The sequence below is a fragment of the Ornithorhynchus anatinus genome, chromosome 5 (assembly GCF_004115215.2).
Source record: "Ornithorhynchus anatinus isolate Pmale09 chromosome 5, mOrnAna1.pri.v4, whole genome shotgun sequence".
Taxonomy (NCBI): domain Eukaryota; kingdom Metazoa; phylum Chordata; class Mammalia; order Monotremata; family Ornithorhynchidae; genus Ornithorhynchus; species Ornithorhynchus anatinus.
The window spans coordinates 4,275,244-4,299,024 of NC_041732.1; the positions used below are offsets into that span (position 1 = coordinate 4,275,244).

Genomic DNA, 23,781 nt, shown 5'->3' on the forward strand with positions numbered 1-23,781 from the left:
GCCGCGCGCTCCCGCTTAAAGGGCCAGACGCCTCGCCCCTCCCCCCCGCCCCGGGATCTCCTCCGAGGCCCCCCGCCCCCCTCCCGCCGTTCGGGCAACCCCCGCCTCGGCCCGCGTCTTCCCCCCGCTCCCGCAGCTCCGTCCCTTCCCGCTGCAGGTGCGAGGACCGCTCCCTTTGCGACCTCCTAGGCCCGCCCCGCCCTCTGGACGTGAAAGCCTGCTCCCGCACACCTCCACAAACGAGCGGAGTAGGGGCGGGGAGGGGGAAAAGGGGGTTTTATTGAGGCACGGGGGTGGTGGGGGAGTAGGGATGGGGGGGAGGGGGAGGGGGCGGGCCTCCCGGGGTACCCTGTCTTTCGTCCCCCCCGGACCCCTGCTGCTAGTAGAGCTTCATGCGCGGGAAGGTCCAGGGCTCGGGGCTGGTCCGGCCCAGCAGGCGGGGGGCCAGGGGGCCGGGGCTCCAGTCCAGGGCGGCCGAGGGCGGGAAGCAGGAGAGGGGGATGGGGGCCCGAGGGCCCCACTGCCAGGGGGGCTCGAGGGGCGGGGGGTCCCGGGGGGGAGGATCCGGGGGCGGCGGGGGCGACGGCTGCAACCAGATGCTCTTCAGCATGTCGAAGGCTGTCGGGGCGGGAGCCGCCGCCTCCCCCCACCAGGGCCCGCACCGCTCCGGCTGGGCCGAGGAGAAGAAAGGAGAGGGCGGCTGGGGGGAGGGGGGCAGCTCCAGGCTCCCGTCCATCTGTGGGAAGGAAGTGGAGAAGGCGTGGGACAGAGCCACATTCCGCAGACACCCCCCACGCACACCACTGTCCCGTCCCCACCTGCTCAGCCACCAGCACCTCTTTCCCTCCCCACCAAATCCCACTTTCCTACCGGGCCTCAGGATCCCCCTTCCCCCTGGGGGAGCGGGGAAGATGAGGGTGGGCTGGACACCCAGCTGGGTAAAGGGCGAGCCCCGAGTCCGAGCGGGTCTTACCCTCTCCGTGAGAAGGGGGCCGGGACTGGGGCCAAGAAGAAGGGGCAGCTCTTCTGCCCTCCTCGTCTCCCTTGGGGGCGGCGGCGCGGGACTCTCCCATCCGGGCTGCCTCCATTCCCCGTGGCTCTCCCTCTCGGGCCCTAGAGAGGAGGAGAGGGGGCATGAGGACGGGTGCAGGTCCCAATAATAATAATGATGACAATAATCCTAGTATCTGTTAGGCCCTTACTAAGTGCCGGCCCGGTACTAAGTGCTGGGGTAGGTATAAGAAGAGAAGCAGCGTGGCTCAGTGGAAAGAGCCCGGGCTTTGGAGTCAGAGGTCATGGGTTTGAATCCCTGCTCTGCCATTTGTCAGCTGACTGTGGGCAAGTCTCTTCACTTCTCTGTGCCTCAGTTCCCTCATCTGTAAAATGGGGATTAAGACCGTGAGCCCCACAGGGGACAACCCGATTCCCTCGTGTCTACCCCAGCGCTTAGAACAGTGCTCTGCACATAGTAAGCGCTTAACAAATACCAACATTATTATTACAAGCAAATTGGGTTGGATGCAGTCCCTGTCCCACGTAGGGCTCTCGGTCTTAACCCCTATTTTACCGAGGAGGTAACTGAGGCCCAGAGAAGTGACTTGCCCCAGGTCACCCAGCAGACGAGTGGCGGACTCGGAATTAGAACCCACGACCTTCGGACTCCCAGGCCCGTGCTCTCGCCACTCCGCTTCTCATATCAGCCCCGTAGGAGGAGGGGGCTCCAGGGAGGGGCCGAGGCTGGGGAAGGGGAGGGAGACAACCCTCGGTGCGGGAAAGTAGAAAAAGAGGTGCAGTTTCGAGTCCTACCCGCCGCCTGTTCCTGGGACCCCCTCAGGACTTGGGCGAGGTCAGGCAGCCTCCCGTGCTGGGCCAGCAAGGCTCCCATGATGACCCCTCGAGCTTCCTGCACCAGGTCGCGCCCGGGAAAGGCCTCCGGCAAGGGCAGCTGACCCCGGAGCTCCCCGAGCAGCTCCCCGACATGCGGGGGCCGGAGAGGGCTGGAGGGCCCCGGCCCGGACCCTCCCGGGGCCACATCTGCTTTAGTCCGCCGTCCCTGGAGCTGCCGCCATCCCGGCAGAGGCGGCGTGGGGCCGGGAAGCGGCGGGCCCTCGTCGGGAGCAGCCCCGGCCCCCTGGCAAGTCCGGCCTCCACCTTCCCCGGACCCCAGGAGCCGCTCCACCGAGACGGACTTGACCTCTCGGTTGAAGAGGCCCCGGTGATCCCGGCTCAGCCTCTGCCGCGTGATGACAACCCCCAGCGGGGCGGCGGGCCGCTCGAGGGAGGGCCCGGCCAGGGGCGGGGCAGGCCGCTGGCTGCCCGGGAAGGTGACCCTGCCGACGCCGCCCGCGCAGCCACCGAAGCGCCGCCGGTCCCGCTCCCGTTTGGACCTCCGACGCCTGATCCGGTCCGTCGCCTCGGGCTGGCGTTGGCAGGGAGGGCCGGGCGCCTGGGGCTTCATCGCAGCCCGGGCCAGGCGGGCAGGGAGCTGGGCCTCGCCCTCTCGCCCACCCCCGGGGGCGGGGGAAGCCAGGAGGGCAGGGAGGTGGAGGAGGAGGGCACAGTTAGGGCGGGGGCAACCAGGAGGGCAGGGAGGAGGAGGAGGAGCGAGTTGGGGGGACCAGACAGGGCAGCCCACTGCTCCCCTGCGCCACTTCCCAGCATCCTTTGCTCTAACCGCCCCCCCGTCCCACGTGACTCCCCAGTTCCGAGTTGACAGCCCCCCCCCCCCCCCCCCCGGGGAGCGATTTGCCACCGCTCCCTCGCGCGCCTCTGGGCGCCTCGTGCTCTTTCACGTGCTTGCTCCGCCCCCTCAGTCACGTGCCTCCAGCTGCTCGAGGGAATCCCCCCTCCCCCCTCCGTGGAGGTAAAGGCGACCGCGCGGCCGCTCGTCCAGGCCCCCGGACGCTGATTGGCTTAGGCCGCTCTTACCCCGCGGCTGATTGGCTGGGGCGGGAGGAGGCGGGGCGCGTGGCGGGCTTTCCTCAGCGACGGGGGGAGGAGGCCGCCATGACGGCGACGACGACGACGACGACGACGACGGCCATGTCCCCCGAGGCCCGGTCGCCCGGTCCCGCCGCCCCCGTAGGTCTCTCCGTTCGACGCCGTGGAGGCCGCGGGAACCGGAGCATGACTGACCTGACCCGAGCCTCGGCCGGCCCGCCGGCCCGGGCCTTGAGGTGAGAAGACGCCCCGCCTCAGGCCTGCCCCTCTTTCCCCCTCACCAAACTGGACCTGCCTCAGCGCTTAGAACAGTGCTTTTCCACATGGTAAGCGCATAATAGTAATAATAATAATGGTATTTGTTAAGCACTTACTATGTGCCTAGCACTGTTCTAATCGCTGGGGGGGGATACAAGGTGATCAGGTTGTCCCACGTGGGGCTCACCGTCTTCACCCCCATTTTCCAGATGAGGTCACTGAGGCCCAGAGAAGTGAAGCGACTGGCCCAGAGTCACCCAGCTGACCGGCGGCAGAGCCGGGATTCGAACCCACGATCTCTGACTCCCAAGCCCGGGCTCTTTCCACTGAGCCGCGCCGCTTAACAAATGCCATCACCATTTCCCTGGGATTGCCCCCACCTTCCCTTCCCACGGGCTGCCACTGCACAACTCACCCTGCTGTCTTTCTTCGAAAAACGAAAAGGTATTTGTTAAGCCTTTATTAGGTGCCAGGCACTATGCGAAACGCTGGGGTAGATACAAGCTTATTAGGTTAGACGCAGTCCACGTCCCGCAGTGGGGCTCATGGTCTTATTCCCTATTTTTACAGTTGAGGTAAAGGAGGCCCAAAGGAGTGAGATGACTTGCCCAAGGTCACTCAACAGACAGGTGGTGGAGGGAGGATTAGAACCCACATCCTTCTGACACCTAGGCCCATGCTCTATCCACTAGGCCTTGCTGCTTATCTACTGCCCTCTTCCCACTTCTCTCATTTCCCCCCTTTTCCCTCCCTTTCCCTTTGTAATATTGATTTAGGTACCTCATTTATTCCTTTTTCCTCATTCTTATTTCCAATGGCATTATGTTTTTCCCAGGTATTACTCCCATTGTGGAAATGCACTTCATGCCTGCCTGTCGCGTCTATTGGGACACTTCAAGGTCAGACATTGCGTTTTTTCCCTCTGCCATATAAATCAATCAGTGGTACTTACTGAGCCCTCACTGTGCGCAGAGCACAATACTAAGCACTTGGGAGAGCACAATATAACAATAAGTAGACACATTCCCCGCCTACAATGAGCTGTCAGTCTAGAGGGGGAGATGGACAGTAATATAAGTAAATTACTGAAATGTATTTAAGTACATAAGTGCTGCGGGGCTGGGAGGAGGGATGAATAAAGCAAGCAGGTCGAAGTGTTGCAGAAGGAAGTGGGAGAAGAGGAAAGCAGGGCTTAGTCAGGGAAGGCCTCTTGGAGGAGATGTGAATTTAATAGACTTTGAATATGCAGATGGGGCGGGAGTTCAGGCTAGGGGGAAGCATGTGGGAAAGGGGGTGGTGTCAAGATAAGAAATCGGGGCACAGTGAGTAAACTGAAGCTAGAGGAGTGAAGTGTGTGTGTGTGTAGGAGATCAGCGAGGAGAGGTAGGATGGGGTGATGTGATTGAGTGGGTGATCTGATTGAGTCCTTGAAAGCTGAGTTTTTCTTTAATACGTGGAGGTGGATGGGCAACCACCGGAGGTTCTTGAGTGGGAAGACACGGACAACTTTAAAAAAACATTGATCCTTGCAGCGGAGTGAAGGATGCACTGGAGTGGTGAGAGTCAGGAGGCATATGTAGTACAGTGCTTTGCACATTTTAGCTGTGCAGAAAATACAGTGGGTGATGATAATGATGATGAAGAGAGGGATTCTAGGTGGGAATGTAGCATGGGGGTGGGCGGCCTGAAGGAGACTCATTGCATTCCATCCCCCTGTCCTCATCCTTTCACACAGCCATTCCCCACCAGGGTTCCTCAGGATTTCTACCGGCTTCTCAGAGATTTATCTCTGTTTGAGAGTCACAGGCCCACTCAGAGTAGGGATATCTTTATTATTATTAGGCTATTCGTTAAGCACTTACTAGGTGCCAAGCACTGTTCTAAGGACTAGGGTAGATACAAGGTTATCAGGTTGTCCCAGGTGGGGCTCACAGTCTTCATCCCCATTTTACAGATGAAGTAACTGAGGCACGGAGAGGTTCAGCGACTTGCCGAAGGTCACCCGGCAGCCAAGTGGCAGAGCCAGAATTAGAACCCGCATCCACCGTCTATGCCCATGCCCTTTCCACTAAACCACACTGTCTTCAGCTCTCTCCATCTTTCCCTCTGTCTCCCCTCCTGTCTTTCCCTTTCCTTCTGGCTCTGCTTCTCTAGCCCCAGGCAGGACAGGGACTGAGGCCAACCCGATTTGCTCGTATCCACCGCAGCACTCAGTCCAGTGCCTGAGCGCTTAACAAATACCACAGTTATTCTTATTATCTGACTTTTTCTCTCTCCTTCTCTCCCACCCTTTCCCTGTCTCTCACTCGCTCCATCTCTGCTGCTCTCAACTCTTCCTCCCATCTCTCCCTGTGTCCCTCGGCTACATCCTGCCCCCTTCTGGAAAACTGGGAAAACTGCCCACTCCTTCCCCACCTTCTTTCGCAGACAAAGTCACTGCCTTTCCTCTTTTCCCGCTTCCTCCGTTTCCCCTCCCTATTCCCATTTCTCTCTCCATTTGGCATCCTTTTTCCATTGCTCTCCCTTTTTTTCCTCTCGGCTTCTTATCTTTTCTCTCCTTGTTCATTTCTCCCCTCTTGCTCTTATCTTCTAATAATGTCTTAGTTTCCGTATCCCGTCTTCCGCCACCCCCTCCTCCTAACTCTCTTTCTGTAATAAAATCAAGATATTTTAGTTGAGGAAGCATGGCCCCACACTGCGTCTTTGAAAGAAGCTTCCTCAGGAAAATAATTATGTCTATTCTCCAACATGGCCCCCAGCATAATAGGATGCTACTTAAACAGTCAACATTGGTGTGGGCAGAGAAACACAGTCCTGACAACAAAGAGTTGAATGAGAGGAGTAGGATGCTGGTGGTGTGGAAAGTGGAAAGGGTAAATGAGAGTTTATTATTAGCATTTTCCCAGCCTCGCTTTTCCTCTGCTCCTCCTCCCCTCCCTATCGCCGCTATTCCCTCCCTCTGTTCTTCCCCCTTCCCCAACCCACAGCACTTGTGTATATTTGTACGTATTTATTATTCTATTTAGTTTATTAATGATGTGAATATATCTATAATTCTATGTATTTATTTTGATGCTATTGATGCCTGTTGTTTTGTTTTGTTGTCTGTTGCCCCCTTCTAGACTGTGAGCCCGCTGTTGGGTAGGGATTGTCTCTATCTGTTGCCAAATTGTACTTTCCAAGCGCGTAGTACAGTGCTGTGCACACAGTAAGTGCTCAGCAAATACGATTGATTGAATGAATGATTGAATGAGTGAAAAGCAGCAGGGCCATCATTATAACCCAAGGCCCCTGACTTCCAGGCCCGTGGTCTTTCCACTGGGCCATGGTAGAAATATCAACATGTCTAAAGGGTTTGGGTAAACGCATGGACAATCAGTCCATCTTTTGCCAGTCCCCTCCCTCGTTTATTTTTACATCGTGAGCCCCTCAAGGGACCAGGACCACGTCTAATTCCCACCTGTGTATTCTTCCCCAATGTTTAGTACAATGCTCCGTGCACAAAAAGTGTTTAATAAATGCCCTTTCTACTACTAGCGGGACACTAAAGGGCGTAGAGGGGAAAAGTTAGAAATTTTTTTTATGGCATTTGTTAAGGGCTTACTGTGTGCCAGGCACTCTACGAAGCACTCGGGTAGATATAAGCAAATGAAGTTGGACACAGTCCCCACCCCAGAGGGGGCTCACCATCTTAGTCTATATTTTACAGATGAGGGAACTGAGGCCCGGAGGAGTGAAGTGACTGGCCCAAGGTCACAGAGCAGGCGAGAAGCAGAATTGGGATTAGATTTGACCTTCTGACTCCCAGGCCTGTGCGCCCTGTCCACGTTGCCATGCTGCTGCTTGTGGTCTGACCGCCCATCCGTTAAGCCCCACCAAGGGATCGACCGCCGTCCTCTAAGGTGTGGCAGCCTGGATATCAGAGTACCAGGTGGAGTGGCTAGAGCACGGGCCTGGAGTCAGAAGGTCTTGGGTTCTAATCCCGATTCCACCACTCGTATGGCGTGTGACCTTGGACAAGTCACCTCACTTATCTGGCGCGCAGTTACCTCATCTGTAAAAAGGGGATGAAGACCGTAAGCCCTATGGGGGACGGGGACTGCGTCCGGCCCGATTAGCTTGTACCCACCCCAGCGCTTAGTACAGCGCCTGGCATACAGTAAGGGTTTAACAGATAGCACAATTGTTATTATTAGCAGGCTGCCTCCCCAGACCCACAAGTTCAGTCCAAGGGGGTTTCCCGGTCTCTGAGCATGACTGTGCCCACGTAACCACACCTGGGCACAAATGCCAACATCGTGGTATGCCCCCCCCATCCCTGGCTCATATCTCATTGGCTCCCAGGGCTTTGACTTTCATTCATTCATTCATTCAATCGTATTTATTAAACATTTACTGTGTGCAGAGCACTGTCTTAAGCACTTGGAGAGTACAGTTGGGCAACAAATACAATCCCTGCCCACAGCGAGCTCACGATCTACAGTGGGTGAGACAGACGTCAATACAAATAAATAAAATGACTGATAAGGACATAAGAGCTGTGGGACAGCGGGCAGGGGGAAGAACAAAGGGAGCAAGTCAGGAGGATGCAGAAGAGAGTGGGAGATGAGGAAAAGCGGGGGGCTTCATGGGTTCTCTGTCCTCCCAGTGGTGTGCCCGCTGTGGGCAGGGAATGTATCTGTTGGTTGTTCCGTGGTCCTCTCCCAAACGCTTAGTACAGGGCTCTGTACACAATACAAGCTGAATATATACCATCGAATAATAATAATAATGGCATTTAAGTGCTTACTATGTGCCAAGCACTGGGGGGGTGGGTTACAAGGTAATGAGGTTGTCCCACATGGTGCTCAAAGTCTTCATCCCCATTTTGCAGATGAGGGAACTGAGGCCCAGATTAGTGCCTAACTCTCTTCCCCTCTTCAAAGCCCTCCTGAGAGCTCACCTCCTCCAGGAGGCCTTCCCAGACTGAGCCCTCCCCTTCCTTCCCTCCGCTCCCTCCCTCTGCTCTTCCCCCTTCCCTCAGCACTGTGCTCATTTGTATATATTACCTATTATCCTATTTATTTTGTTAATGAGGTGTCCATCCCCTTGATTCAATTTATCTCGACGATGATGGCTTGTTTTTGTTTCGTTCTGTTTAGCTCTGCCGTCCGTCTCCCCCGTTTAGACCGTGAGCCCGTCATCGGGCAGGGATGGTCCCTCTCTGTTGCCGAGCCGCCCCTTCCAAGCGCCCAGTCCAGTGCCCCGCACCTAGTAGGCGCTCAATAAATACCATTGAATGAAGCGAACGAATGGGTAGAGCGGAACGGTCCGGGCCTTGCCGCCCTCCACTGTTTCCTTCAGCCCCGCGTGTCCTTCCCGGATGCCCCTTCCCTGCCCTTCGCCACTGCCGCCCTCGGCTACCTTCCCCCGTGCCAGTCAGTTCCCGTTTCCCGGGGTGAAAGAGGGCACCGCCCCCCCCCCCGCCCGGCGCCAGGTGTGGCGGTCCGCCCCGCCCCCCCTCCGTGAAGCCGCTGGATGGACTCTTCCATTCTACCCGCGCCCCCCCCCCCCCCCCGCCTGCCGCTTTGTCCACGGGACCGTCCCATCGCGCCCTCCCCCCCCGCCACCCCTCCCGCGTGAGGTGGTCTCTTCCTCCCTTCCCTCAGGTGGCCCGCTCCCCTCCCCCCCCCCCGAGGCTACCAAGTGCAGTCGCCCGGCCGGCGGGGTGGGTGGGTCCACCGCGCCCCGGCCCCTTCCCTCCCCCCCCGTCCCCGCCGCCGAATGGTCCGTCCCCGCCCCCCGCTTCCCGGCCGCCGAATGGTCCCGTCCTCCGCGTCCCCCGTTCCGCGCGGCTAATGGTCTCTCCCTCCCGGCCAGGCCCCGGGGCTGCAGCGGAGGCGAGCGCGGAGGGGGTCTGCGGCCCCCAGCCTGGACCCTGCGGGTGAGTGACCGGCGAGACCCCCCCCCCCCACCGTCCGCACCGCCGGAGGGGGCTGCGGGGGGGGGGGGTCGCCCGGGGGTCCCGAAGGGAGGGGGAGGGGCCGGCCGGGGCGGGGACGAAGGTGGCCGCGCCTCGCCTATTGTCCTGGAAGAGAGCAAAAGGGGGAGCCCGGCCAGTGGAGGAGGGAGGAGGCGGGCCTTCCCCGGGGGGCGGGACAGGCCGGTCCATTCTCCCGGGAGGGAGGGAAGGACCGACCCCCCGCCTGCCCCCCCTCCCCTCCCCACCAGCGACGATGAGCGGCGAGGAGAACCCGGCCAGCACGCCGACCCCCGTGCAGGATGTGCAGGGCGACGGGCGCTGGATGTCCCTTGTGAGTCCGCCCGCCTCGACCCCAGCCCGCGCCGACGGGGAAGGGAGGGAGAAGGGGACACCCGCGGGTCAGCGGGCGATGCCGTCCGTCCATCTCACGGCCCCTCCCCGGCCCCTCCTCCCCTGCCACCCCAGCACCACCGTTTCGTGGCCGACAGCAAAGACAAGGAGCCGGAGGTCGTGTTCATCGGAGATTCCCTAGTGCAGCTGCTCCATCAGTGTGAGGTCAGAGAGCGGGACCCCAGACCCATCCGGTCCTCCCTCCCCCTCGCCCCCAGCGGGAGCGTGACGGCTTCTCGGCGGGGCCCTTCCTCGCCCCGGTCAACTCGGGGGCCGGTTGCCCTCACCCCTGCCCCGGCCTGAATCCTCCTGCCAGGGCAGGAGCCTGTGGGAAAAGTCCTCCCCGCCCCGCCCCCCTCAGGGATGGGGAACCAAGAGCCAAGGGGAGGGGGCTCAGATTGTCCTCCTCACCTTCCTGTTTCTGGACGCCACTAGTCAAACCCTTCTGGGGAGGGAAAGGCAGAGATCAAATAAAGCCCCCTCCCTTACAGCTGTGGCGACAGCTCTTCTCCCCCCTGCACGCACTCAACTTCGGGATTGGGGGCGACGCCACCCACCACGTGCTGTGGCGCCTGGAGAATGGCGAGCTGGAGCACATCCGGCCCAAGGTGAGCGCCCGAGGGGCAGGGGGTGGCACCGTGCGATGGGTGAGTGCGTGGGGGGGAGGGGGGCGACGACGGGAGACGGGGGCACCGCCCCTCAGGGGTCGACGCCGCCTCGTTCCCCTCAGATCGTGGTGGTCTGGGTGGGCACCAACAACCACGGGCACACGGCGGAGCAGGTGGCCGGCGGCATCCAGGCCATCGTGCACCTGCTGAATAAGAGGCAGCCTCAGGCCCGGGTCGTGGTGCTGGTGAGTGAGAGGTCGGGCTGGGCCGTCGCTTCCCTCGGACCGTACCCCACCCCCACGGCGCCCCCTCTGTGTGGGGGGGGGTAGCTCCATCGCCTCACGGGGCCGTGGGCCGCGCCGCCCCCGGGACCTCCCTCACGGCCCTCCCGTCTTCCCCCCGTCAGGGCCTGCTCCCACGGGGCCAACACCCCAACCCGCTGCGGGAGAAGAACAGGCAGGTGAACGTGCTGGTGCGGGAGGCCCTGGCCGGGCAGCCCCGGGCACACTTCCTGGACGCCGACCCCGGCTTCGTGCACTCGGACGGCACCATCAGCCACCACGACATGTACGACTACCTCCACCTGAGCCGCCTGGGCTACGCTCCCATCTGTAAGGCCCTGCACGCCTTGCTCCTCAGCCTGCTGGGGGCAGACCAGGGCCGGCACCCCCAGCCCTGAGCCGCCCCCCGCCTCCCCCTCAACACGCCTCCCCGCTGCCTTCTCCCCAATAAACTTCCTCTCCCAGAACCGGGTCCGGCTGCCTTACGAGATCCGTCCCTCGAGAGGCGAGGCGGGGGGGCGGGCGGGCCGCCGTGGTCCCCGCGGGCGCCAGAGAGCGCCCGGCCCTAAGGGGGCTGCCCCCAAAGCCTTGGCGCCGAGAGGGAGGGAAGCGGAGCGCTCTAGCGGATAGAGCGCGGGGCTGGGAGGCCGCGGGCCCCGGCTCCCGTCACCCGTCTGCTCTGTGACCTCGGGGATGTCACTTCTTTGTGCCTCAGAGATGAGGATCGAGACGGTGAGCCCCGTGTGGGACGGGGACCGCCTCCATCCCCGTGCTCCCATCTTCTTAGAATCACGTCCCTCATGGGGCTCACAGTCCGTGTCCGCCCTGATAATCTTGCATCTACCCCCCCAGCATTTAACAGAGAGAAGCAGCGTGGCTCAGTGGAAAGAGCACGGGCTTTGGAGTCAGGGCTCATGAGTTCGAATCCCAGCTCTGCCACTTGTCGGCTGTGTGACTGTGGGCAAGTCACTTCACTTCTCTGGGCCTCAGTTCCCTCATCTGGAAAATGGGGATGAAGACTGTGAGCCCCACGTGGGACAACCAACCTGATTCCCCTATGTCTACCCCAGTGCTCAGAACAGTGCTCGGCCCAGAGTAAGCGCTTAACAAATACCAACATTATATTATTAACTTGTACCTACCCCGGCGCTTAGTACGGCGCCGGGCACGTAATAAGCCCTTAGATACCTTGAAAAAAAAACGAGGCAGAGCCTCAGCACTACGGGTGGGGCCGGGCCAGTCCCCCTCCCCTTCCAGGGCCGTTGGTCGGTGACTGACCGGAGGGGAGGTGGGGTGGGCTTCGGCCGGGCAGGGGTAAGACGGGGAGGGCCGGAGCTCACCACGTCTCCCTCCCCGTCTTCCCCCCACCAGCCCCGAGACACCCCTCTCCATCCCCCAGGCAGGGGGGTCGGGGTGGGAGGGAGAAGAGAGAGGCTAAAGGGGGTGTGTTAAACAGCTTTAATCTCTGCTTGCTCGCGTCTCCTCGGCACAGTAAGAAATATTGCACATGATCAACATGTTTCGTTCCGGGGGAGGGAAGAAGGGGCGGGGGGGGGGGGGGGGGGGGGGGGAACACGAGAGTTTGTCTCTTAGAAAAACAACCAAGCCGGGTGGGGGGAGGAGCTGCCAGGCACGAGCGCCTGCCCCTTCCCTGCCCCTGGCTAAAAGTGCAGCAGCACCCCCCCCCCCGCCCCCCTCCCCCCCCCAACCTAACCTGAGTCCGGCCCCCGCGCGGGGAGGGAGGCGTGAGGAGGGCCGGAGCCCCTGTCCCCACCGGCCTGCCCGCTCCCCGCTCGGCCGTCCCGCCTGCGGCCCCAGTTTGCATAAAAGATCCAAAGGTAACAAACTCCAGCCTATGTACACGGCCCCTCCCGCTCCCCCCCTCCCCAACTCTGCTTTCTGCTGCGCGGCCCCCACCCCACCCCCCATCCCATCCCTGGGGAGGGAGTCGAGGGCGGGGGGGGGGGGGGGAGGAGGAGTATATACAGGGGAGGGGAGGGGAGGGAGCCCAGGGCTTATTTACAGGGGCCCACGGTCTTCCCCTGCCCTCCCTCCACGCGTGCGCGCACACACGAGACACGACGCCCCACGTAAAGCGGCCAGTCTGGGGGGGAAGGGGGTTCGGCGCAGTCCGTCTTGGGCAGGGGGCCGCGCCCCCTCACCTGCCCCCGGGGGCCGTGGAAGGGCCGGGGGGCTGCGGGGAGGGGGGCGGCGGGCCGTCCCAGCCCGGCTCACCGGGCTCCGGGGGCTGGGGGGTCTGGGGCGGGGCACAGGGGACGGGGGCGGGGGCGGAGGAGTCCGGGCCGGCGGCCGACGGGGAGTCCGGCCCCTCGCCGGCCGCGGGGGCGGCGGCGGGGAGCGGGGCTTCCCCGCCCGGGGGCTGCTCCGTGGGGGTGGCGGCCTGCATGATCTTCTGCCGGACCTCGCGGATCTTGAGCTGCAGGCACACCTTGGAGGGGAAGATGTCGGCGTAGCGGGCCTGGAACGCCGCCGTCGCTTGGGCTGCCGGGGAGGACCGAGGGGAGGGGATGGCCGGGCGGGCCGGGGGTCGGCGGACGGGCCGGGCCCCCGCCCTCCCCTCCGACCGGGTGGCCGGCCCCCCCGCCCCCCCCGCCCCCCTCCCCTCCCGCTCCCGCTCCCGCCCCGGCGCCCCCGGCCCGGCCGGCACCTGAGGGGAAGAAGCCGTGATCCTGGAAGAGCTGCATGACCAGCGCCCGCCGCTGGTCCAGGGTGCGGCGCAGGGAGGAGTAGGGGACCTTCTCGTACTCCAGCTCTCCCAGCACGTCCTCGGCCTCCGTGCCTGCAGGGAGCCGGGGAGGCGGGTCAGGCGGCCCCACGGTGGGCAAAGGGGGTGGCGACCGCTCCCGGGCCCGACGCGGCCGCGGGATCGCCAGCCCGGCCCCAGCCGTCCTCTGCGGGTCCGGGCCGAGGGGCCGGCCGGGCCCGGGTCTCCCGCGGCCCCCGCGCTGCGGCGGGTCCTCGGACGCTCGTAGGGGCCCCCGGGTGGCGGGCGCGGCCCGGGCTCACCTGTGCGGTCGAAGGTGAAGATGTCGCCCTCACACTTGGCGCTCTTGGGGGTGTTGGGCTCGGAGCTGCAGCTGGAACGGCGGCGCATCTTGCGCTTGGGGGAGGTGGGGTCCTCGGGGGCCGAGTCCAGGTCTGGGGGGGGGAAGCGGGGGGGGCGCTCGGTGTTGGGGCGGGGCAGGGCGGGGAGGTCCCGGCTCGGCCTCTCCTCCCCCTCCCCCCGCGCCCCCGGGGCCGGGTCGGGACCTGTGGAGTTCTTCCTCTTCTTGCGGTAGGAGCCCAGGATGGCGCGGGGGGAGGTGGCCAGCGACTGCAGGGTGGGCGAGGGCAGCACCTCCTCCGGCCGGAACTCGGGCAGCTCGGCAAACCGTTCCTCGAAGTCCACCTCCGACAGGACTCTGCTGGGGAGGGAGGGAGGGTCACCCCGGCCCCGCGCCCCCACCCCCACCCCGCGCCGGCCGCCCCTCGGTCCGTCCGTCCCCCACCCCCGGCCTCTCCCGGCCCTTACTTGTCCACCGAGTCGAAGGTCTTCTTCAGGGGCGGGGGCCGCACCTTCACCTTCTTCCCGGGCCCCTCCTTGCGCTCCGGGGTGTCGCTGCTGCCGGCCCCCCGCCCGCTGCCCCCCTCGCCGCCGCCGGGGCCGCTGCCAGGGTGGGGGGCGGGGCTGGGGGGCGTGGGGGGCTCAGTCCTGCTCTCTGTCCCTGGGACCCGCCAGTCGGGGGAGCTGGGGAATTTGGTGGCCTGGAGAAGCGGGAGGGAGGGAAGGATGGAGAAAAGGAGAGCCAGAGAAACGACGGATGGTAAGGGAGTCCCCGGAGGGCAGCTGGGGGTGGACGGTGACCGGGCGGTGACCGGACGGGAGAGGGGGAGACAAGCGGGATTGCGGGCGGGGCCGGTGGGCGGAGGAGGAGGGAACACGGGGAACGGCGCGGTTGGGAAGGCGAGGAGACCGCGCGGGGAAGGAGAGCGGGGCCGCGAGGGGCCGCCTCCGGGAGGCGGGTGGACCCAAGGGCGGGGGCGGGGGGCCGCTCACCGGCTCCGACCCCTTGACGGCAGGCCGTTCCTCAGCCGACGGAGGAGGGGGGCTGCCCCCGGGCGCGGGGGGCTCGCGGGCGGGGGCCCGGGCTTCGGGCGGGGGCGAGGCGGCCCGCCCGTCCCAGGCCTCGCTGCGCTCCTTGGGCTCGGCCTCGGGGGGCGGCTCGTGGGCGGGGCTGGCCTCGGGAGGGGGGCGAGGGGTCGGGCCGGGCCGGGCGGGGGTCCCCGCCTCGAAGGAGCCCACGGGGATGTTGGCGATGGCCGCTTTCACCTTCTGGGGGGGCTTGGGGGCCGGGCGCTGGGGCTTGGGGGCCACCAGGCTGTAGGCCACCGAACCTGCGGGCGACGGGTCCCGGTCAGAGGGTGGGCCCGACGCCCCCGCTCCCACCTCGAGCCCCATCTCCGAGGGCCCCCGCCCCGCCCCGCCCCCGCCGCCCCCTCACCTGTGGCGCTGGGGAAGGGGCTGGTGGGAGCCTGGCAGGAGGCGGGGGCGACCGGCCCGGGGGCCCCGCCCTTGGGCAGGATGGCGGCCGGAGGGGCGGCGGTGCTGGCGGCCACGGTGTAGAGCAGCCCCGGCGGGGCGGGGGGCGGGGGCTGCGCCAGGGGCACGGCCGAGGGGGTCCCCGGGCCGCCCGGGTAGATGGCCGTGATCACGGGCCCCCCGCCCCCGGCACAGGCCGGCGGCAGCTGGGGGCTGGGCACGGGTGACATCCCCACCTGCAGGGGGGCCTGGCCTGGGGGGGGAAGAGGGGAGAGTCAGGGGTCGGCAAGGCCCGGAGCCCACCCCCCTCCACCCCCCTCAGCTCCTCCTGGGCGCCCCTCCCCTCCTCTTACCGGCCAGCAGGGGCTGGACGAGGGCCTGCCCGGCGGGGCCCACCGTGGTGAAGCCCAGGGCCACGGAGCTGGGAGGGCCGGGGGCGGGGCCGGCGCCCAGGGGCAGCGGGTGGCCCGCCGACGACTGGACGTAGGTGATCCTGTCCGGGGCGAGGCGAGGCGAGGCGGGCCGGGGCTGAGCCTTGAGCCGGGCCCCGCCGTCGCCCCGACCCTCGAACCGCTCCCGCGGTCCCACCCCGCTTTTCCCAGGGCCGGCCCGCCGGCCCCGTTCGGCCCGTCCCGGCACTGAGCCCCTGACCTCGGCCCCTCTCGGGCTCCCGCTCCCGCTCCTAGCGCCGCCCTCTCCGGGAAGTCTTCCCCACATCCCCCCGGGGGGCAGCCCCCACGGAAGGAGGTACCCGCCCGCCCGCCCGCCCGCCCGCCTCCTCGGGGAGGGACGGCCAGCGCTACCTGGTGGACGAGGGCAGGATGACCTTCTGGGACTGACAGGTGGGACCGGAGAGAGCGGCCGGACTGAGGGGGGGCACCAGGCCGCCGGGAGCGGATCCGGGCACCGGAGTGAGCTGGATGATCTGCGGGACCGGGGGGGGCGGGCGGAGATGAGCCCCCCCCCCCCCCCGGCCCCGGCCCCGCCGGCCCCGCCCCCTCCCCCGGGCCGGCACTGACCTTGCTGGCCGGCTGCGCTCCGTTCTGCATGGGCACGGAGAAGGGCGGGCTGACGAGGGGCAGGGGTTGGCCGGTTCCCCCGCCCCGCACCGCCACCCCCGGGGCGGCCAGGGGCACCAACACCTTGCCGGGCAGCAGCTGAGGCGAGCCGCCGGCGGGCGGGGCCTGCACCGGGGACGCCGACTGGGCTGCCGGCCCCGAGAACCCGGGTCGGGGCGTCACCGCCGGCGGGCGCGGACCTCCCGGCCCCGGGTCGCCCCCGCTGGCGCACGCCCCTCCTCCCGCCGCCGCCTCCTCCTCCTCCTCCTCGTCCCGGCCCGGGGGCGGGGGAGGCCCGCCCCACCCGGCCCCCCACATCTCTCCCCGGCAGCCCGGGGCCCCCTCCCTCCACCCGCCTCCGGAGTGGGGGGGGGGCGGGGGGGGGGGCGGCTTCCTCACCTTTGGGCCCGGCCCCCGAGGGGGCGGTGGCGGCGGGTCCGGGCTGCAGGATGGGGATGGCGGGGGCGGGGCCGGCGGCGGCCAGGACCTTGCCGTTGGCGGTGCCGCCGGGGGGCAGGGCGAAGTGGATGCTGGCCGTGGCCCCCCCGGCCGCCGGCCCCCCGGCCCCCGGCCCCGCTTTGGCCCCGGGGGCCACCGGCAGCTGCTGGGGCAGGGTGGGCAGGATGTACTGCACTTGGGTGATGCCCCCGGCCTTGCCCAGCGGGCCGGGCTGCAGGATGCCCAGGGGCACCGGGCCGTTGGGGCCGCCGCCCGGGGCGGGCCCGGCGCTCCCCGGCCCGCCGGCCGGGCTCCCCTGGGCGATGAACTGCAGGGCGGAGGGGGGCCCGGCCCCGTAGCCCTGGGCGCCCACCAGGAGGTTGGTGACGGCGGCCGGGGTCTTGCCCACCCCTAAGAGGGGCCCCGCCACCAGGTGGGGGGCCGCCGGGGGGACGGCCGGGCCGGGGGGTTTCTTGTCGGCGTAGACGAGGCCCAGCGGGGAGCCCCCGGGCACCCTCCCGGCGGCCTCCGCCTTGCCGTGGAGGCCCTCGGCCGGCAGGCCCGGCGCGCCCGGCCCGCCCCCGGGGAAGGGCTTGGAGGCGATGGGCACCGGGGTGCTGCTCACCGGACGGACCACGTTGGTGACCACGGTGGGGGCCGGGCGCGGGGGGGCGGGGAGCGCCCCGTAACCCAGGCCCCCGCCGCCCAGCGCGGGCGGGGCAGTCACCAGCACCGTGGCCGAGGGGAGCCGGCCCCCGGGGTCCCGCTCGGAAGCGTCCTTGGCCGGGTAGAGCCCCCCGCCGGGCGGCAGGACCAGAGCCTGCAACACGCCGCCGGCCCCGCCGGGCGGGGAGGCGATCACCGAGGCCCCGGGGAACGGCGGGGAGGCCTCGGCGCCCCCGGCGCTCTCGGGCCGCCGCCGGCGGTAGGGGCCGCCCTCGGCCGGGAGGAAGCGGGGTTTGGGTGGGGCCGGGCCTCCCCCCGGCGGGGGCGGCACCCGCAGAGGCCCCCCCACGCCTCCCCGCCCCGGCTCCTGGGGCTTGAAGGGGCCCGGGGCCAGCTGGAAGGACGACGCCGAGGAGGAGGAGGTAGAAGAGGACGAGGAGGAGGACGAGGACGACGAGGAGGAGGGCGACGGGCCGTAGCCCTTGGGGAAGGCGGAGGGGTCGGGGGGCCCCGGCGGCTCGGGGTCCAGGGGCGGGCGGCAGTGGGTGAAGGCAGCCGAGAGCGAGGAGGAACGGATCACGGGCGAGTACAGCTTCCGCCCCAGGATCTGGAGAAGAGGCCGGGGGCGGGGAGGGAGGAAAGGAGAGAGGGTCAGGGAGGGGGAACCCCCCCCCCCCACCCAACCTCCAGGGTGGGCGATGCCCGAGGCCCAGGCCCCCGCGGCCCCGGCCTCCTCCTCCTCCTCCTCCTCCCCTCGGCTTCGCACCTTGCCGCCCTCCGGGTCCTCCCCGGAGCTGTCCCCGCTCTCGCTGTCCGTCACGCGCTCCTTACACTTGAGGTCGATGTCGGCCGCGTTGAAGCCGTCGTCCGCTGGCGGGGCGGGAGGAGCGGGGTGGGGCGGGGCCGGAAAGATGGATTCGGAGGGGGACCGGTCTCCCCGGGGGGGCCCCCGCCTCCCTCCGCCCCGGCCCCCGCCTCCCTCCGCCCCGCCGCCCGCCCCGGTGCCCGCCCCGCCCCGCTCACCGATGACGTCGTCGTCCCCCTCCTCCTCGCAGATGACCATGCGCTCCTCGTCGCTGGTCATGTCCTCGCTGGCCGCGCGCTGGGAGCGGGAGGTCCGGGCCGGCAGCGGGGGAGGCCTCCCGCCCCCGGCCAGGGCTCCCGCGTCTCCAGGGGCGGCGAACGGGCCGGGACCCCCGTACTGGGAGGGGGGCTTCTGGCCCGCGAAGGGGGTCGGGCCGGCCACCATCTGCGGGGAGCGGGGGGAGAGGGCGAGGGGTCGGTGAGGCCGCCTCCCGGCCCAACGGCCCCGGCCGGTCTCCCCGCCCCCGGCGGCCGGCTCTCCGTACCTGGGTGAGCTCCTGCAGGGCCTGGCCGTCCGCCTCCCCGCCCTCCAGGCCGTGGACCCCGCTGTGGGAGAAGGCCCGGGGCCGCACGGGGCCGGGGCCGCCGCCGGGGAGGATTCGCTCGGCGCCCCCGGAGCCCGGGGCCTTGGCCTCGGAGGCCAGCAAGGTGTGGGCCGCGGCGGACAGGAGCTCCGTGGACGCTGGGGAAGGAAGGGGAAGGGGACGCTGGAGCAGACTCGGGAGGAAGCGGGGGGACCGAGCGCGTGAGCGAGGCAGAGCCGGGCGGGAGGGGCCCTCGGGCTGCCCCGGAGGGCCGGACGGGGCCCCGAGACCCCAAGGGAACCCGGGGACGGTGTGTGGTCACCGGGGGCCGGGGGCGGCAGGGGAGGCGGGCTGACCTCCGGGGGCGGCGGCGGTGCCGGTCTCCGACATGCTGCGCTCCCGCATCTCTTTGTGGCCGCCCCCCATCCCCGGGGCCGCCGGCTTGACGTCGGAACTCGACTTCTTCCGGTCTTTGTTGCACCATTTCCAGTCCGGGTGGGCCTTGAAGTGGGCCTCCTTCACCTGCCGGAGAGAAGCCCCCGGCCCCGTCCGTCCCGTTTCGGAGGAGCACCCCCCCCCCCCCGCCCCCGCCCGCCCCGGGGAGGGACCCGCAGGCTTTGGCGAGCGGGAGCCCCGGGAGCTCCAGAGCTTCGAACCGCCCGCCTGGGGACCCGGGCCGCCCCGAGAGGGCCGAGTGTGAATCGAGTTCCGGGACCCCCGGGGGGACGGCGGGGAGGCCCAGCACCGCCCCGACTCCCCGGGACCCGCGAGGATGGCGGGCATGTGGAGCGACCCCGGGGCCGGGGTCCCGGGATCCCCGCACCGCCGGAAACGGCCCGGCACCTGAAGGGCGGGAACGCCGGCCCCACCTGCTGCCTCCGCCCCGGCCGGGGGAGTGGCCGAAGAGGAATCTTTCCGGCCCGGGGAAGGGGAGCCGGACACGCCGCCTCCCCTTCGCCGCCGGCCTCCCCTCCGCCGGGCCGCGGGGCTTCCGGGCCGGGCCGCCCGACCGACTTCCTCCCCGGGGGGCTGATCTGGAGAAAGCAGAAGTGGGCGGGGCCCCCACGGGTACCTGGAAGGCGAGGTCGTGGTACTTCTGCTTCTCCTTGGGCCCCAGCGCGTACCACCACTCGCCCAAGATCTTGCTGACCGTGCGGTTGTCCTGGTTGGGGTGGCGCTGGTGCACCAGGGCCCGGTGCCGCTTGCTGAAGATCATGAAGGCGTTCATGGGGCGCCGGATGTGGTCCTTCTCTCGCTGCGGACACGGGAGGGGAGGGGGGGGGAGGCGGGGCGGACAGAGCCGAGCGCCCTCTGAGCGGAGAGGGCGCGGGGTCGGCCGGCCGCGCTCCCGGGGACCGAGCGGGGGCGGGAGGGGAGAGCGTGGGGGGGGCCGCGGGAAGAGGCCCGGGCCCGGAGGAGCAGGGCCAGGGGGCCGGTGCGGGGGGATCGGGCTGCGGGCGGTACCTTATTGGGGCTGCGGCCGTCCTTCTCGGAAGAGGAGTCCCGCTCCTTGGGCAGGGCGCTCAGGGACTGGGTCCGGCGCTTGCCCGGCGGCAGCGGCAGCTGGATCTCGGGGGACACGATGGAGAGGAACCTGGGCGGGTGTCGGAGGGAGGGGCAGGAGAGGAGTGAGGTGATCGCCAAGCCCGGCGGTGGCCGGCACCTCCTCGTCCCGCACCCCCTCGGGCCCCCCGGGGCCCACCCGGCGGAGGCGGCGGCGGCGGCCCCCCCCCCCCCCCGGGGCACTCACGCGTCATCGTGATCGCTCTCCGTCTCGCTGTCCAGCCGCGACTCCCCCGCCGGCCCCGGGGCCTCGTCTTCGGGATGCTGGGGGGCGACCCTGCTCAGTTCCGCTGCGGCCCCGGCGGGCGGCTGAGGGGGGCCGGGGGCCGGGCTCCCGGGACAGGCGGCCCCCGGGGGCCGGCCCGGCTCGGCGCCCCCGGCGCCCCCGGGGGGCTGCTCGTGGGCTACCGCTGCAGACTCGGCGGGTTCTGGGGACACAGACGGGCCCGAGGGTCGGGGAGGGGCTCCGAGCCCCGGGTGCGGGGCGGCGGGCTCCGCCCGCCCGTCCGCCCGTCCGCCCGCCCCCGTCCGCCCCGAGCCCCGGCGCCTCACCTTTGCTCTGGCCGGAGGAGACGGGGTGGCTGGCCGGCTGCTGGGCCTCACTGGGCTGGACGGAGGGGTCGGGTTGGCTGGGCGCCAGGAAGGGCACCAGCGAGTGCCAGGGGAACACGGCCACGGAACGCGGCTCCACGTTGGTCCACACTGTGGGGCGGGACGGAGGGGCCCGGTCGGCCGGGGAGCCGCTCGGGGTGCGGCGGCCTCCCCGGGAAGGGACTTGGGGCGCCATCCACCCCCCCCCCCCCCCCCCCCGGCCCCTTCCTCTCCCCGTAGCCCTCCCCCCAGGATCGACGCTCTGCCCCCTCCCCATCTCTAAGCCGCTGGGGAGGAAGGGGGAGGCTACGACGGGCAGCCCCCACTTTCCCACCCCCACTCGGGCTCGGGTCCCTTTCCCCAGGTTGGGGGCGGGGGGGGGCGGGGCCGGGCCGGCTCGGGAGAGGCTCTTCCGACCCCAAAGCTCGGGGCCCGAGGTGGGCCGCGCCCCCGGAGGGGATGGGGCACCGGGGCTCCGACCGCCCCATCTCACCTCGTCGCCCCCCTGCCCCCCCCGCCCCACGCCTCCGTCTGGCACCGTCTATTTTTGCGGGGGGCGGGCTGGTTGACGCCCGTGGAGGCCGTGGCCTCCCGGCCGGCCGCTCCACCGACGCGGGGGGCAACCCCCGCCCCCGGCCCCCCCGGGGGGCAGGTGAGCAGCGGGGACCCGGGCCCCTCCCGGGGGTCGGGGGTCGCGTCTCCCGCCTCCCGCCTCTTTGGCGCCGGCCTTTGCCCCCCGAAGGGGCCCGGGCCGGGCGGAGGGATGGAGAGGGTGTGGCGGCGGCGGCGGCGGCTCCCCCCGCCCCGCCCCGCCCCGCCCCGCCCCGCCCCCGCCTCCCGGGCCGAAGGCGGGTGAGCCCGCCCGGCGGGGCGCCCCGCACATCGACCCGGGACCGGCCCGCCTGGGCGGACGAGGCGCGGCGGGAGGGTCCGCGGGCCGGCCAGGTGCTTCCTCCTCCTCCTCCTCCACCCGCCCTCCCCGCAAAGCCGACAGCGGCGGGCCCCGCTCGGCGTCCCGTCCCCCGGCCCCCGGTCCCCCGGTCCCCCGGTCCCCGGTGGCGGCCCTGGGTACTGACCGAACATGCCGAGGCCCCGGGCGGCGCCGGGCGCGGGCAGCAGCCGCCTCTCGGCCGAATACATGGTCCCGCGAGGGGGCGGCGGCGCCGGACTCCGGGCCTCCGCCGCTCCCTTCCTCCCTCCCTCCCTCCCTCCCGCCCGCCCGCCCGCTCGCTCGCTCGCTCGCTCGCTCTCTGGGTTTCGGCCTCCTTCAGGCCGCCGCGCCGCCGCCGCCGCCGCCGCTCCTCCCTCCTCGCCCCGTCCGCCGCCGAAGCCGCCCGGGCCCGGGGGGCGCCGGACCCCGCCGCCGCATGTCCCGGCCCCGGCCCCTCCCCCTCCGGCCGCCCCCGGGCGGGGGGCTCCGGCGGGGGCGCGCGCGGGGCGGGAGGGGGGGCGGCGCGCGCGGCCGCCCGCGGGGGCCCGTCACGGGGCGCGCGGCGGCGGCGGCGGCGGCGGGGGGGGGGCCGGGGTCGCCGCCTTCAGCATCGCGGGCCGCCGCGCCCCCTCCCCCTCCTCCCCCCCCAGCGGGGCGGGGCGCGCGCGCGCACACACACTCTACACACACACACACGCGCGCGCTCTCTCTCTCTCTCTCTCTCTCTCTCGGTCTCCAGCGACGAGTAACGGCTTCGGGGTTGAGCGGGGCGGGCGCGCGCGCGCGGGCCGGGCCGGGTCGGGTCGAGGCCCCCCCCCCCTCCCCGGACGCCCCCGCCGAGCGTCGTCCGGCCCCGCGAGGCGGAGAGCGAGAGCGGGAGCGGACGCGACGGCGCTAACCACCGCCTCCTCCCGCCCCTCCCCGCCCTCCACTACTACTCGCCCGCCCCCCTCCCCGGGGCCCCTTCCGCGCAGGCCCGGCCCCCGAGCCGCGCGCCCATTGGCCGCCGCCGGAGCGCGCGCGCGGGTCAGGCCCCGCCGCGCCCGCCCCCATTGGCCGCCCCGGGGGAACGTCAGTCATATGCAAATGAGGGCAGGCCCGGGGCGGGGGGGCGGGGGAGGGCGCCGCCGGGGAGGGGGGAAGGGGGGCGGCGGGCGGCACCGGACCGGACCGGGCCGGAATGGACCGGACGGGACCGGACGGGCCGGGCCCGAGCGGGGGGGAAGAGAGAGAGAGAGAGGGGCGGGCGCAATGCAGCAAAGGCACGGAGCCAAACCGGGCCGCAGCGGCCCCCGCCCCCGGGGCCGCTCCCGCTCCCGCTCCCCCCCGCCTCCCGCCCGGCCCCGGAATCGCCGACGCGAGTGTCCCGGGGCCGCGGCGCTCAAGCCTCCCACGTGCCCCGCACGGCCCCGACCGGACACACCCCGGGGCCCCGCCCGCGGCGGCTGCTGCTGCTGCTATTTGCCGGGCGCTGTACTGAGCGCCGGGAGCGTCGGTCAGACAACCGAACAGACTTGGACCCCGGCGCTGGCCCACCCGGCCTTCATCCCCCTTTTACGGATGAGGGAACTGAGGCCCGGAGAAGGGAAGCGACGTGCCCAAGGTCACACGGCAGACGGGCGGCGGGGAGGAGAAGCCGGGTCCCTCGGGCCGCCGGGTCCCTCGGGCCGCCGGGTCCCTCGGGCCGCCGGGCCTGTGCGTGCAAAGAGCCCGGGCTTGGGCGTCGGAGGTCGTGGGTTCCGATCCCCGCTCCGCCACAGTCATTCGGTAGTATTTATCGAGCGCTTGCTACGTGCAGAGCACCGGACTAAGCGCTTGGAATGGACAAACGGCCAACAGAGAGACCCAGGGCCCACGGTCAACGACGGGCCCACGGTCTAATCGGCTGGGCGACTCTGGGCAAGTCGCTCCGCTTCTCCGGGCCTCGGTTCCCTCGGCTGTAAAACGGGGTCGGAGATGGTGCGCTCCGTGGGGACAACCCGAGTACCTTGTATCAACCCCAGCGCTTAGGACGGTGCCTGGCACGTAGTAAGCGCTTAAAAATACCCTCACCGATAGTCTTCCTCAAGAGGCCGGGTCTCTCAGACAAGCAGCCGGGGCCGCTCAAGAGTCCAGGGTCGGGCCCGCTCCCTCAGGCCCAACCCAGCTCCCCGCTCGGCGCGGCGAG

General features: G+C 69.2%; 3 protein-coding genes across 6 annotated transcripts; 1 reads left to right on the forward strand and 2 right to left on the reverse strand.

Moving 5' to 3' along the window:
* Positions 1-334: 334 nt before the first annotated feature.
* PRR19 (proline rich 19) lies at positions 335-2,714 on the reverse strand. Its single transcript, XM_029065492.1, has 3 exons — positions 1,807-2,714; positions 974-1,113; positions 335-736 (listed from the first exon to the last, which is right to left on the reverse strand). The coding sequence occupies exons 1-3, from the start codon at positions 2,456-2,458 to the stop codon at positions 380-382; spliced, it is 1,149 nt and encodes a 382-aa protein (XP_028921325.1). The 5' UTR covers positions 2,459-2,714; the 3' UTR covers positions 335-379.
* Positions 2,715-3,161: 447 nt separating this feature from the next.
* PAFAH1B3 (platelet activating factor acetylhydrolase 1b catalytic subunit 3) lies at positions 3,162-10,906 on the forward strand. 3 transcript variants are annotated; one of them, XM_039912279.1, is made up of 7 exons: positions 3,162-3,176; positions 4,034-4,097; positions 9,058-9,121; positions 9,626-9,715; positions 10,042-10,158; positions 10,281-10,403; positions 10,565-10,906. In XM_039912279.1, the coding sequence occupies exons 2-7, from the start codon at positions 4,054-4,056 to the stop codon at positions 10,835-10,837; spliced, it is 711 nt and encodes a 236-aa protein (XP_039768213.1). In that variant the 5' UTR covers positions 3,162-3,176; positions 4,034-4,053; the 3' UTR covers positions 10,838-10,906. The 3 variants fall into 3 exon arrangements, with proteins under 3 accessions (XP_039768213.1, XP_039768212.1, XP_028921327.1); XM_039912278.1 differs by lacking the exon at positions 3,162-3,176 and adding an exon at positions 3,520-3,642; XM_029065494.1 differs by lacking the exon at positions 3,162-3,176 and adding an exon at positions 9,409-9,491.
* A 1,691-nt stretch (positions 10,907-12,597) lies between these two features.
* On the reverse strand, positions 12,598-21,863 carry CIC (capicua transcriptional repressor). Of its 2 annotated transcripts, none has more exons than XM_029065490.1 (20): positions 21,760-21,863; positions 20,645-20,794; positions 20,280-20,520; positions 19,994-20,123; positions 19,602-19,784; positions 18,886-19,051; positions 18,491-18,687; positions 18,165-18,390; positions 17,908-18,011; positions 16,437-17,748; positions 15,999-16,186; positions 15,783-15,904; positions 15,333-15,472; positions 14,942-15,232; positions 14,497-14,834; positions 13,972-14,204; positions 13,710-13,864; positions 13,467-13,598; positions 13,108-13,239; positions 12,598-12,941 (listed from the first exon to the last, which is right to left on the reverse strand). In XM_029065490.1, the coding sequence occupies exons 1-20, from the start codon at positions 21,821-21,823 to the stop codon at positions 12,598-12,600; spliced, it is 4,848 nt and encodes a 1,615-aa protein (XP_028921323.1). In that variant the 5' UTR covers positions 21,824-21,863. The 2 variants fall into 2 exon arrangements, with proteins under 2 accessions (XP_028921323.1, XP_028921324.1); XM_029065491.1 differs by having other exon boundaries at positions 13,710-13,861; positions 21,760-21,823.
* Positions 21,864-23,781: the final 1,918 nt, after the last annotated feature.

Coding starts and splice junctions, on each gene's coding strand:
- PRR19 (XM_029065492.1), bottom strand. CDS start 2,458: ATGAAGCCCCAGGCGCCCGGCCCTCCCTGCCAACGCCAGCCCGAGGCG. Junction 1,114..1,806: donor GTCCCAGGAACAGGCGGCGG/GTAGGACTCGAA, acceptor CCTCCTCTCTAG/GGCCCGAGAGGGAGAGCCAC. Junction 737..973: donor GCCCCCTTCTCACGGAGAGG/GTAAGACCCGCT, acceptor TCCTTCCCACAG/ATGGACGGGAGCCTGGAGCT.
- CIC (XM_029065490.1), bottom strand. CDS start 21,823: ATGTATTCGGCCGAGAGGCGGCTGCTGCCCGCGCCCGGCGCCGCCCGG. Junction 18,012..18,164: donor GGGGGACGACGACGTCATCG/GTGAGCGGGGCG, acceptor CCGCCCCGCCAG/CGGACGACGGCTTCAACGCG. Junction 13,865..13,971: donor ACCTTCGACTCGGTGGACAA/GTAAGGGCCGGG, acceptor CTCCCTCCCCAG/CAGAGTCCTGTCGGAGGTGG.
- PAFAH1B3 (XM_039912278.1), top strand. CDS start 3,546: ATGCCATCACCATTTCCCTGGGATTGCCCCCACCTTCCCTTCCCACGG. Junction 3,643..4,033: donor TTTCTTCGAAAAACGAAAAG/GTATTTGTTAAG, acceptor TGTTTTTCCCAG/GTATTACTCCCATTGTGGAA. Junction 9,122..9,625: donor CCCCAGCCTGGACCCTGCGG/GTGAGTGACCGG, acceptor CTGCCACCCCAG/CACCACCGTTTCGTGGCCGA.